At 40.9% G+C, this 14,013-nt stretch overlaps 1 protein-coding gene across 1 annotated transcript in view; it reads right to left on the bottom strand.

The window, feature by feature from the left end:
• The window catches only part of VAT1L (vesicle amine transport 1 like), a 56,254-nt gene that overhangs the window by 20,662 nt on the left and 21,579 nt on the right, over positions 1–14,013 (bottom strand). Inside the window, exons 5-7 of the mRNA XM_058813483.1 lie at positions 12,455–12,558; positions 11,684–11,739; positions 9,820–10,014 (exon numbers count right to left, since the gene is read on the bottom strand). Coding sequence (XP_058669466.1) covers positions 9,820–10,014; positions 11,684–11,739; positions 12,455–12,558 — 355 coding nt within the window. The remainder of the gene's footprint in view (positions 1–9,819; positions 10,015–11,683; positions 11,740–12,454; positions 12,559–14,013) is intronic.

Below are 14,013 nucleotides of genomic sequence, written 5' to 3'. Positions count from 1 at the left end.
TTTAATCTGAATGCTGACTAAAAGGGGTTTCTCAGAGAATGTAAACAACCAGGAGGAATTGCTAACACAAACCTCAGATTTGTGGTTCATGCTATCCCTAGAGAAAAGCTGAATTTCTCACATTAGCACTCCCTGCCAGCCTAACTTCAGTGACCAAGAGCTTTCCTCCCAAACACCCAACTAATTAACAAAGGAGCCTGAGCAGAATTTTTTGACAGAGGGAAATCCAAGGTTCTGTTCACAGGCTCTGTGGCTGAAACTACACAGACATTATCAGAGCCCAGCACAAGAGTGAAAGCGCTTCTAAGTGTGGCTTTGAAAACTTTCTTTCCAATATTTTCCCTCTATTACCGGTTTTTTTTAGTGAGTCTCACTCACAGCATCCAGCAATTATTTCTGAGTGACAGCAAACACTCATTGTTCCAACCCTGCAGAATTCCTTGCCAATTAGTGCTACCACCAGCTCTGTGGAGCAGGAGACACAGTAAACTTTCTCTTAGAATTCATTTGAAACTATTTCTGCTGGTGGATGCAATAATATATTGGCATTTATTTCATCCACATGCAAGACTGGAAGAAGTCAGGCAGATATTTCCTTGCGTTATCAGGCAGAAATAAAAAGGAAAGGATTGAAGCACACTTGGATCAGGGATATAAAAGCAAGTAGCTTTTGTTCTCTGATACTTCAGGGAGAATGTAGAAATTGTTTTTGAATAGGGAAATGATCCCATGACACCCTTGAGGAGTGCTTACATTTCATGACACAGACAGCAAAAATGAAGTGTAAAACAACTGTGTTAAATCCAAATATACAAAATAAAGACAGAAGAAATGAACTCTATCTTCTGGGGCTATGCACAAATGTTGGTGTCACTGATGTCCACAGTAAAGCTTTCCCTAACCAGGTATCTATTTCCTTGCAGGGGAGCAGCATCACCAGTTCAGCTCCACACATAAGGAATGTCTGCCAATTTATTACTTAGAAGCCAGCTAATATGTTTCAGACCACTCCTGTAAAATACTGCTTCTTCACAGTAATTAATCAGCAGCTTGCTCAATATAACAGCTTTGTCCTTATTTTTCTAATAAATGGCAAAGCACCTCTCCCCATACAGCCTCCTGTTGCTAATTTAATTAACTGCAAGCATGTGACTAGTTTATCTTTAATAGTTGCACACTTTTTCTTCAGAGGAATCCATCAATGACTCCTATATTATTTCCCTGCCTATTTCCCCCTGCCCTTGCACTATCCATCAGGAACCAAATCTACTTTTTATTCCCCTTTCCTTGCAGCTGCAGGAGCTGTTGAGGCACACAAGGGCGAGCAGCAGTGACAGCCTGGCCTGCCCCAGAAACACAACCATGACTCACCAGTGCACTTTCAACCCGTGTCTCATGCCTTCCACCAAGTGTTTTCTGCCTCTCTGTGTCTCCAGAACTAATTAATTCTCAGCAGAGTGCTCACTAAGTAGATCAGGAAAGAGCTGTGGCTGCAGGCTGTATTTATGTAAATGCAGAGGTTCAGTCTCAGGCTGGTCAGCTTCTAACCTTTGCAACAGCAAATGTGAGCACAGGATCAATGCTCACCAGAAACGCTGCCAAAACACATTTCCCTGTTTGCCACTTCATTCCAGTGCAAGGAAATGCCATTTCCCTGGAAGGAAGGAGCTCACTGACCTCTGGTAGAACTCACACCTCTGTCCATCAGAGCCCCATTAAGGCACTGAGCAACACAAGGCTCCAGGAGATGCTGAGGCACAGCCCAGGGCTATGGCTGGGAGAGGCCAGAATTAGAGAATTCTCTGGCAATTAGAGATTTCCAGGCTGATCCATGATCTTTCCACTGCTGTGCTGCATGGCACCAGGCAGGCAATGACATCCACCATCTCTTTGGTTATTCATCTACTAAATGGGTACTGCAGCACAGATATGCTCAGTGTGCACAAAGGAACATTCTGAAGACTCTACGTTGTTGTTTAAATACAGGTATTTAACTGGCAGGCTAGAGAACACAAGCTAAATTTCAGAGGCTGTAAAGAAATGCTAGAAAGCATAGAGCAGAAATAAATTACTTGTCTAATTAAATTCCTTTCATGTAGCTTGAATTGCATACAGTGCTTATGAATAATATACAGCAATTGAAAAGAATTGACTTCTGCTTACATACTTAACAAGTCTGAGTTTCCTAAAACAGCTCATTTACCCAATCAGATTTTGTGGTAATCACAGTTAATGTCATGTATTTGAGGCCTTATTACAGAGCCACCATGCCTGTATCAAAGTCTTGTCTTGTTTCTATCCCTGGTTTTTAATGAAATCATAACCATTGCCATCAACAGTGGGGGAATCTAAAAAGACTGCTGGGTTATGCTATTGCTTCCTGATAGGGGTAGGAAGGGTAGAATGAATTATGAAGTAACATGAAGTCCTGTTAAACAGAATTAAAAGCATAAGAAAAGCAAATGAAATTTTATAGGCGCTTTGTAGGAACTTAATAATTCACCCAAGAGCAGCAAAGTTCCCATAGTCAGGTATACAGAATGTTTTAGAGGGGAAAAAAACCGCAATAACTAATTAATCTCCAGTACTTCCAAGATATGTTTCATTTATCTAAGCATACAGCAACAAAATAATTTGGCATTTTAATTAATATTTATTTCAGATAGACATCTTGGGAAAAAATCTTTGCCAAGCCTAAATAAGATCACGACCCAGTTTTCATTCCTTTAGAATTTGTGTTCATTGTATTTAAAGTTAGCAAGGTAAAATTTAGGTGGAATAGCTTTCCCCTTAGCCTGGAGAAGAGGAGGCTCCAGGGAGAGCTCAGAGCCTCTTCCAGTGCCTAAAGGGGCTCCAGGAGAGCTGGAGAGGGGCTGGGGACAAGGATGGAGGGGCAGGAGCCAGGGAATGGCTGCCAGTGCCAGAGGGCAGGGCTGGGTGGGATCTTGGCAATGAGGAATTGTTCCCTGTGAGGGTGGGCAGGCCCTGGCACAGGGTGCCCAGAGCAGCTGGGGCTGCCCCTGCATCCCTGGCAGTGCCCAAGGCCAGGCTGGACACTGGGGCTGGAGCAGCCTGGGACAGGGGAAGGTGTCCCTGCCATGGCTGGGGTGGGATGGGATGAGCTTTAAAGTCTTGTATCAACCCAAACCATTCCATGAGTCTGAGATTCCCCACATTTAAAAGATATGGTGTTACTTTGCAAGCGATTTGGCCTCTGTGTATAATTTGTGTATAATTTGTTTGTGAACACAGAGTCAAGCTGCCCTGAATTATTCAAGTTTTGTTCCTCGGTCTGCTTTCCCAACATCTCCATTTTCAAGCCTGTTACATCAGTAAGACAGAGCTCCATGCATTTTTGTGTGCTTTGGTATCTTGTACTAAGCTTGTGTTAGACCTGTGTGTATACAAGGAAACAATGGTGATGAACAGATAAAGCATTTAAATTTACTTTGAGCTACAAGTATTTATTTCATCCAGTCAGATGAAGAACAAAGAGAGATCCAAGGCAGCATCAGAGGCCAGGATATCTGCAGAGGTAACACCTGTCCATCAGGAAAGCTGGTCATGAACAACTGCAAAGAAGTTCTGTCAGAGAAATACTCAAAACAAGCAGAGTGTGCTCTGTGGTGCTGGAGGAGCAAGCACAGCACAGACACTGCCAAGCTCGTGTGAGGTTTCACAGAATGAGCTGCACTTCCCTCCTCTGACACCACAGGACTGCAAAGTAAATTGTTTTATGCTTATGAAAAAATTAATCTTTTCTGTATTTCAGAGTGGGTTATTACTTTGGTTATAAATTTACTTCCACTTTTATTCTGGTACTGTGTTGTTTTGCATACCCTGAAGAATAAACACTGTAGAAGTCCTTGACTTCAAAAAAGGCATAATTTGTTCTGCTGGAGAATGTTTTCATCAAGCAGGAAAGAAAAAAAAAACAACCACACATTATTATGACATTGTAACCATTAGAAAAAAAATTAGACCTGGGATGGTATTTAGTATTCCTAACAAGATACCAGCCCAATCTGGTATTATTAGATTGCTCTCTTTCTACATTAAAAGTAACTAATGGGTCAATTTTCTATAGGTCTCACTCCAGTGATACATGGCAGGCTTTTTGCCCTGAAGCCAAGATCACAGAAATGCATAAATAGCTTTTGATGAAATTAAAAGTCTCTCCTTTAGGGGGTTCACTGTTATTATTCTGCTATCATGGGTTTGGGATTTCCCATCCCCCTGCCTCTCAAATAATGATATTGCTGATATTTAACAGCCTGCACTGAGGTGGTAATTTACAGGAGAGGATGAGTTCAGTGGAAAAATGCAGGTTTACAGTACCTGAACCCTTGGAAGCCAGTGAGCAGTGCTAAGACTAGATATATTGTGGTTGCTTTGCCCTCCCCAAAACATGCCATAAATTCTGTATGGAAAATGTTCCTTCATCCAGGTCTTGTCCCTGGATTGGAATTCAATAAAGCTGAAATCTTAAAGCAGGGCTCCTCTTTTCCTTTGCCTGCTAACAACACTGAGAGCTAATGCAGAGAACAGAGTGTGAGAACTACCTATGACAAAATGTGCCTTTTACAGGAAATTTTTGTACCAGCAGGTATTCTATAATGTCACTGGAATGTGATCAGCTGCACTCCTTTAGCTTCAGGTTCTTAAACACAGCTTGGGTTTCCTCAGCAAACTACCACAGAAAAGCTTCAAGAGCAGGAAATCTCACTTAGATAATCACTATATTTACAGCCAGACCTACTGATACAGTAATTCCTTTAAAAGGCACATTTTCTCATATGTCGCTGTTCTCACATGTGTCTGTTCTCTGCATTATCTATCAGTGTTATTTGCACACAAAGGAAAAATAATACAAACCTCACAGGGAGATCTCTCATAATTATTCAGCCAAAAAAAAACCCCAGTGACGCAGTGCAGTGTTCATTACAAACTAAATTAAGGTGCAGGGCTCTTTCCAGTTAAAAATATTTTATGTACTGACCACAAGGCACAGTCACTTGAGCTCTCTGACAGTCATATCATGATCTGTAATATTTAGTGCTCAATTCCACTGATTTTGATCACAGGTGAGGGCCATGGTGTACTCCTGGGTCTGGGCCATGGCTTTGGCATGACTGCTCACTAAGTGAGGTGCTGCTAAAGGCATTATTGCATTATCACTACCAACCAGTGACACCTGGCGACATGCACACTTTGTACCAGGACATCATCATATCACCCTCTTAGTTTTTAAGAGTAAATAACAGCTCTATTGCACAGGTTTCAGTGTCTCACCACTCTTGCTGACCCTAAGGGACAGGAGCCCTTGGTGCCATCACTGCTCCATGGCAGGCACTGCTTCAAACCCTCTGAGACTGAGGAATGCAGTGACTCCTTTGGGACATGGCACAGACCTGTGGGCAGGATGTTCTTCCATACTCTCACTCCTCACCCACATGGATCAAAATGCCCAAGTCTGAAAACTTTCTGACTGCTGAGAGTCCCTTCTGAAACAAGCAGCTTCAGGTACAGGGAAAGGTGCCCCAGATATTTTGACGACTTTGACCATGACTGGCAGTTCCTGTGCAAGAATTTGTAGGGTTTGTTTTACACATGCTCAGTGCTAACTCTGACTGCTGTAAATCACCAAAGAAGGCACATATAACTTCTGTGTCAATCTACCTTGAACATAAATTTTCTTTTGCAACTCTAAAGAGATGAAAACCACAGTATTTTAATAGAAAAGTGCAACGTGCATGTTTTTACTCAACACATTAGATTTTTTTGAGAACTGCCAGTTTTCATCCTGCTTACTAATTGGCTACTGTGTAAAGCCAAATACTCCCAGACCCTCAGGAGAATGCTAATGCATAAATGCACAGTACAAATTAATCAGAATGAAGACGAGTGGTAAACAGGCACTAACCAAGAAACAACTAGAAAGATCAAAAAATATTCACTGAATACAAATTCTGTTTTAAACTCTATTTGTAATGAAATGCAATCCTACCAGACAATCAGCTTTTTACTACAGAGCAGCATTTTAAGCATGTGCTACTACAAATCATCTCATCTTTTAAACACTTGAATGCATAAACAAATAGTTGCAAAGCAGCAAGATATCTCACCAGCAGCTAATTTATTGTATGACTTCATCTCATGATGAGCAATTCCCAAGTTGTATTTCCATTTTAAAGTATCTGTGGATTTTGTTACTGTCACTTTTAGTTAAATCCTTCTTACTTTTCCACAATAAAGTGGTTCTAATTGCCTACTTGAGAGAAGACCTGGCTTTACTGGGATTTATGGATGTAAGTTTGAGATTAAAATTACCCTTCCCAAACAAACAGCAGCAGCTAACACAGCAATACAAATAGTTTTGCTCCACAGCAGCAGTCTAGAGTCTGGATCCAGAGCTCCCTTGTGTCAGCAGTAATCTGATGCACTGAGGAAAACTGAGCCACTTCTAAGTTCCTCTTTTCAGTCAGGTGGCAAATTTGTTCAAGCAGCCTGCACTGCAGAGGCAGGGCAGTGCTTACCCTAAAGCAAAGCCCACTGCAACCAGGAATCCTCCCCCAGACTTCCTGGCCTTTGGATGCAGCCCTAAAGCACAGAAACCCAACACCTGAAGGGTTTATATCCTAATGAGAATGATCTCATGGACACTCAGGCAAACCTTCACGCTTCAACAGGAACAACATCAAATTAAGTCCATCTAATAATTTCTGAGCTGTTCTAGCTATAAAATAATTTGACAATCAACTGGACATCATTAACGCAGGCTGCATAATAGGCAAATGGGAATCTAATAACTTTCTCTAAGTTCTGTATTATTGCCACTTGAAATTGCCATTACAATATTCTCTCATCAGTATATTCTTTAAAATTCAAACTGTGTGCTCCTGCAGAAATTACTAAGAAATAAATGCTGTTCAAGGAACCATACCAGGCTTTTAGAAGAATGAAGTATTTTTTTTACACTTCATGAAGACCGATGTAACCTGACACAAAGCCTGTCTCTGGCTGTTCTCACATGCACTGGAACATAAAGCCCTCAGCTTTGGGGTCATCATGCAAGGAAACCAGCCTTGAGCAGCAAAGGGGAACACCCCTGTGCATATAACTCATTGTCCTCTGCTCTGACATGTGGATGGAAACTGATAGAGGACTGAAAAGAGCAGCATTTGTACTGAGATATAGCTCTGGAACAAAACCAGGTGTCTGCCACGTTGGCTTTAGAGCCTGCATTAATTTGTGAATTGATATTTTCACAAAGGAATACGTGAAAACAAATGCAGATGCAGAGTGAATAAAGAGAACTGAAGGGATGTGCTGGGGAGATGCCTTTCATACAGAGATCAAACCTATTATGCATGTGATTATACATTCAGGTATTTAAAATAAAACATTTGGAAAAGTGTCCCATAGTTGAGGCTCCTTTGAGAATTTTCCTTACAATATTTTCATTTTGAATGATTCCAACTGGATTCAAGATAACCTCTAAGGTGGAATTGCTAGACAAGGGACACATGAACTCCCCCACAAGGCTCTGGAAAAGGCAATATTCCTCCACAGAAAATTAATCAGCCATTCATTTTCAAATGCCATGTAGGGAGTCCCCCTTTCTGCCACTCTCTAGTTAATGCACATACTCAGTGCTCTGATGGGTGAGGCAGTTTCCTTAGGAAACCTGGTAAAAGTTGGTCATATATTGGTTTAGTCTCTAATAAACCATACTGGGAGAGGGCACATAAAGTGGACATTTGGAGCTCATCAAGCTTACCCAACAAGAAGTGAAAACCAATCAAATGTCCACCTCTGAAAGGAGATGCTCAAGCTCTGGAATTAAAAATGAAAACCTACCAAAACAGAACAGAAATGCACCAACCTTTTTTCAGTCTATTTCTCTTTAGTCCTCAGCTATGACACATTCTCTGTGTATCATATTAATTGAGAGTCAGTCCTACGTTATTTTCATGACCACAAAAATATACCCCAACAATGATAATGCCCTGGATGAGTAATATTTCAGTAATACTTTGCAATCAAATAAACAACTCTTGCACTACCATATCCCTTAAGGTACAGTCAGACAGTTCCTCTGCCAGTTCCCAGACAGCTCATGGAAAGCCAGCAGGTGTGACAAATGAGCTGGAGTTTCAGACTGTGCTTTACAACAGATGTATTTACACATATCACAATCTACTGGTGGGGATGGAGCATGCTACTACCAAATGTTAGATGAAATGTTATCAAACAGAATTCTCCCAACAAATTCCCATCATGCTGACTATTGAGATCAGCCTGCCATGAGTAATTTTTCATGTTATGGCATGTCCTCAATCAAGTATTCTTTAAGCTATTGTTACTATTTTAATTATCCTTCTCTTACTCACCAGTACATGAAAAGTATACATTTTACATGAACAAAGAAATTGCAGAATGCCTGTCTAGAGACCTGTGCCCCTTACATTTTTAAGCTCCTTCATAAGCTTACTTAATAATTAAATTCAAAAAGACACATCAAAACCATAAATCTGCTCCTATTTCTGGTTCATGCTGCTCTGCAAAGGGCTCTCCCTTTCAGGCAGCAGCACAGGATTTGGTCTGGCCTGAGCAGCTGCTCTTTATCACAACAGCTGCCCTTCCTGGAGCAGGTGGGTGCCAAGGAGAGCCCTCAGTGTCCCCAGTGTCCCTGGGTGCTCTTGTGACACTGTGGCCCCAGGCAGACCTTTCAGAGGAAAAGAAGGGGCTCCTGGGGAAGCCGCCACCACAGGGGCTGGGCCCTTTGCAGCTCTGCCACATGAAGAGGCACCTTGGGATGCACTGGGGCACTTGCAGGGACAGCACAGGACACGCTGGGCTCAGAAAACAGCTCACAATCCTGGTAAAACACAGCCACAGTCTCAGTAAAACACAGCACTGCTCATGGACTGAGCCTGCTGGTGGTTACTCTTCCCTCACAGTAACACCTCCTACTGTGCTCCACCACAGACAGGATTTTGTTGCAGCACCCTCTGAGCAGGGAAATCCAACACTACAGACACAACCCCACTCAGCAGAGCCATCACAGACACAGCCCAAGTGATGTGCCAGGCTCAGTGCACCTCACACACACAGAAACCATGAGCATTAACCTGCTGCTGCTCTATAATTGTCTTGTTTCTTCATATGGTAATGTCTGTTCACACCTCCAAAAATACTTCTCTTCCTTCATCAGTATAACTATAAATGTTATAGTTTTGACAAGGGGTTTGGAACTGCCCAGGATGGCAGCAGCTTGCTTTCTTTGCATGTCCTTAAGGAGAGCTGAGAAATTAGAGGAATTTTTAAAATAACCATAAGAAATCCACAGTCCACAACTGCAACTTACACTTAGAGTTCTGATTTGTCTTTGACACATTTTCAGTAACTGCCAGAAAACCTGCAAACTTCCAAGGTTTGCTAGCACAACTGTGGCACTGAAACTAAAGCTTCTGTATTAAAATGCATTCTGAGGGAAAAAAATCTAACTTGTTTTCAATTCCACTGTTTGCGTTTCACTCTGCACTTGTTAGTCACGTGCTTCATGCACTTAGGAAAAAGAAGGTTTTCTAAGGCTGAAAAAACACATTTATTATTAGCATTTTCAATAAATATACACTTAGTAGAGAAATATCTGGATAACTTTGGATCTTGGATCTTACAAATAGCAGGGGCTCTAGAGGCAACTTAGGCACAAACTGAAAAGCAGAAGACATTAATAACTAGAAAACATGTTTAAATATGATTTTACCTCTAAAAGTGATTATTTTTCAGAAATTTCAAAATGAGGACTCCTACCTCTTCCAAAGCCCATAATGAATCAACCACAGGCTTGATCTTCTTACTATTATATAGATTTAGGAGTTTGTCCATCACACCCTTGACCAGGCCACCTCGATTCTGTTTGAAGAGTAGATTCAAGAGGGAAAACCCAGCAATGACTTTGTTCTCCTCATACAGCTTGATGGGATTTACTTTCTCAACCTGCCACCACTGGGAACCAATAAACAACAGCATGGTTAGAAAAACATTTTTCTAGAACTGTGCAGGGAAGATCACAAGCAAGCTGCCTGTGCAGATGTGATAAATGACTCACGAAGCAGCAGCCAGGAGGAGCAGCAAGGGTTTGATTCAAGGATGAGGAAAGGGAGGGTGCAGCTGACTGACAAGCAGGAGAAAAACACAAACTCGTGCAGGAGGAGCTCAGGGTGTGAGAGGGATGGGAACACATCTGGGTTTGTAGGAGGGTCTGGCAGCAAGGAGTTTGGATTTCCTTCCCCCTTCAGCTATCCCCAGACAGCCCCTGGAGTGCCCAGATGTTCATGGCCACTCCTGGCCCTGACTCTGCCCAGAACCAAGGGAACCAGGCACTGCCTATCAGCTTTACATCCATTAGTATGTTTATGACACTTGAGCATACCTCACAGTGTCTGATGAAAGGATTTTATTTCATTTAGCCCAAGAGCATCATTTACAGTAATAGATGCCATGTCCCTGCAAATTTCATTTGAATGGGTAAATTTTTAATTAGAATTTTCATACAATTTTTATGAGTTAATTTTGCAGCATAATTACATAAAGAAACTAGCTATAATTGTATACAAAATTTGTATGGCTTTTTTATTCCTTCAATTTATTAATATTTATTCTGTCAATAAATACCAATACTATCTGAAAAACACTTCAGCTGAAATTTATTTCATTGGGCCAACGTAGTCCACCCATTAAATGCATCTGGATATTCTTACATTACCAGTAAAAAGGCTGCATAGCAATGATTATCTTGTTTTTGGTCACAAGTGTGTGAGACATGACAGGGATCCTCCCACTACAACCATTAAGACAATGTAGGAGGCACATAACAGCTCCTTACTCTGGCTTCTCTTGTTTTCAGCTACACAGACTTTTGAGGCCAATTCCTCCTGGGAAGAGGGTGTTGTGGAAGCACTAAATGAGATTTTGGCAAAAAGATCATGGGACAGATGTTCAGAAAAGACTTTTGCCTATGTTTTTCCTGTATGAAGGAATTGCTTTCACTCCTGGTCAACTTGTTTCTTGCTGGCAGTTTATATGATTTATTTGTCCTGCTTTTGATCTCTAGGATTTCTGCAAAGATTTCTGCAAAGTTGTTGTAGAAAGCTGAAGAAAAAAAAAAATTTGAACTTTGAATTTGTTGACATCATCAACTAGGAAACAAATGCCACATCATCATCTCTTTGATGTCACTTGAACATGGAGAACTGAAAAATGCTTTTCTGTATGAAACAAACTTCTGAAAAGCTGGAATTGACTGGGCACAGGCCCATTTAAGAGGTACATCTCCCTTAATTCACGGCATGGTCCTAACAGTGTTTTCAGATACAAGGACCCTTCAGGGTACAGTTAATCATACCCATGGATGTGATATTTTGCCAGGAGTAAATAAAAAATGCAGTCTAAACTTTGCTGTGTAAGAGCTCTGTGTGTCACAGACAATTTCAATGGCAATGTGAAATGCACACAGATCCAGTTCTGGTCCAGCTGTGCTGCCAGGAGGAAACGTGGCACAAAAACACAACATCAGAAAGAACAACTCAGCAGAGATAAATGAAAATGACGAAGATGAAAATGCCACAGAAAAGACCAAAGTTAGAGGAAAGAGCATCATCACAGAGACACTTACTGATTTTGCAAAACTGAAGAAGCTTTTTGTCTCCCCAGTGACCATGTTAGATGAACCTGTAAAAGATGAGCACATTCACACACAAGTTATTATTACAAGCTGCAGCAGACCATTTAGTACATGTAAAATCATCTCTATGATTCATATTTAAGAAAAAAACAACATGCCCAGGTTTAAATGAGATTAGTAGAAATATTTTGAGAATAAAAAACAACAAAGAGGCCAAGGCAACAAAGCCCTCCAGGTTTACAGGAATTCTGAGCTGGCACTGACAATCTATCAAACTGGGGACAGGTTAGGTTCTGCTGGGCATCTTCCCATAAACACAGCACTGCTCATGGATTGTGAGCATAAACATAAACACAGCAATCCCTTCAGCTTCATCCCTTCCCAACAGCATTCTTCCTGAAATTGTCCTTCACGCTTCTCTCTCACAAAAACTGCACTGAATTTTCCTTGGCAGGAATGAGAGACCCAGCCTTTCTACCATCCCTCTCCTGTATCACCCAACGATGCTTAACCATCTGTACTGTAGGTTCACTTTCAATTTTGGATTTACTTTTCTAAATATTATTTTAAATTTTTTTTTTGTATTACCATTTATTTATCAATAATTTAGTCCATGGTCAGCTTCACTAAAACTCTTGACTGGAGTGATCAAACTGAGCAAGCACAGCATGTCAATCACCAGTTCTGGAACAAGGGGTATGGATGCTTTTAAGCTCTGCAAAACTTTAGTTTTGGAATGTGTACCTGCTTTTTTCCACTCACCATATAAAATGTAAGTCCCAAGTGGTTTGAGAAGACTGAGGCCTTTCCCAGTATTTTCTCCACAAAGACAGTCCAAAACAATATCTACTCCATCTGCTGAGATTCTAAAACAAGGAAAAATCTCTTACTTTGCAGTAAGGTACACAGGGCTGGTTGTTAACAAAATGCCAACATTTCCCAGGTACTTTAGAAAGGACTCTAAGGTTGAGGCTTTGCTGTGAAAACTTTACCCTCATCAAAATATATTTCAGATTCATTCAGTGGCACAGTGCAAGTTTTTCAGCTAGCCAACCCATGCCTCTTAGGCATTAAAGAGGGGGAAACCATCTTGTTCCCCATTTTTCAGGGATTTCAGTAAAATTATATTATCAAAAGGCAACAGATACAAAGTTCTTTTTTGACTGAACGAAATATCAGAGAATGCTTTTTTGTGAATAGAGAAAAAGGATATTTTCCTTATTCACATCTAATATTATTTTTCTGAATTTGTGAGAAAATAGATCTTATCCTAATTTCTTTTCATACAAAGTTACTCATAAAGTTATTTGCACAGTCTTCTTCTTCAGATATTTTATCAACTAGATATCAGCTAAGACTTAAATCAAGCATAAAGAGAAGTCACCAAGAGCTAGAAATCCAGCCCAATCAGGCCATTTGGTACTGTTTCAATAAACAGTTTGCATATTTATAACTTTCCAACAGCTTAGTCAATGCAGTGTCAATATGATGCTAAAGAAGAAAAAAAAATATATTGAATATCCCGATTTAGGCTTGTAATGCATCTTTCAGCTTCCTCACAAAACAAAGGTGAGACCCAGACATCCACTGGTTACAAACAGCAGCAAAACCAGGCAACTTCACTCCCTGGTACTGCTGCCACATTTGGGAGAATAAATTGCTTCTATTCAGGCCACTGGATGAGCCTCCACTGTAAAGAAATAAAAATTTTACAATGAAACAGCTTTCGGTGCCTTCCCTGGTTGAACTGACTCCTCATCCCCTATGAACATTTCCACATTCATAACATCCCTTAAGGATTTTTTGTTTGTTTTATTTTTTTCATTTGTTTGGAATCATTGGTGGTTGCTTTGGTTTTGTTCTGTTTTTTGAGTTTTCTCCCTGCTGAGTGCCCCAGTGGCCTGCAATAAAGCAGGTTCCTATCACTGTCCTTTCTCCATCCTCTTCTGCTACCAGACTTTTAAGAAGTGAACACTTGAAGCAGGACACAGCACACAGCTAATATCCATCAAACCAAGAGATTTGCCACTGCCAAGAGACAATTTGTCACAGCAGCATTCTCAGAATTACTGCTGTAGGTTTATTAAAAGTCTTCTCAATGCAAAGGGAAATGGAAGGATCTGAGTAACAAATCAGGGTGCTGGCACATTCTACAGGGTGCCACTTCTGCCTTGCAATCGGGACTTCTCACTGAGCTGATATTAAACACCTCTGTGCCAGGAAAGAAGCACAAACTAATATCACCTTGTTTAATCTAACCTTGTTACACCCATGGTTTTTATCTCTTGTACCCACCCTGATTCCTCCTGCAATACAGCCTG

This window comes from Ammospiza caudacuta, chromosome 13 (assembly GCF_027887145.1).
Source record: "Ammospiza caudacuta isolate bAmmCau1 chromosome 13, bAmmCau1.pri, whole genome shotgun sequence".
In the NCBI taxonomy this organism is placed as follows: Eukaryota; Metazoa; Chordata; class Aves; order Passeriformes; family Passerellidae; genus Ammospiza; species Ammospiza caudacuta.
Note: the sequence above shows the minus strand (reverse complement) of the source record. Positions and strands in the feature narration are given on the sequence as shown.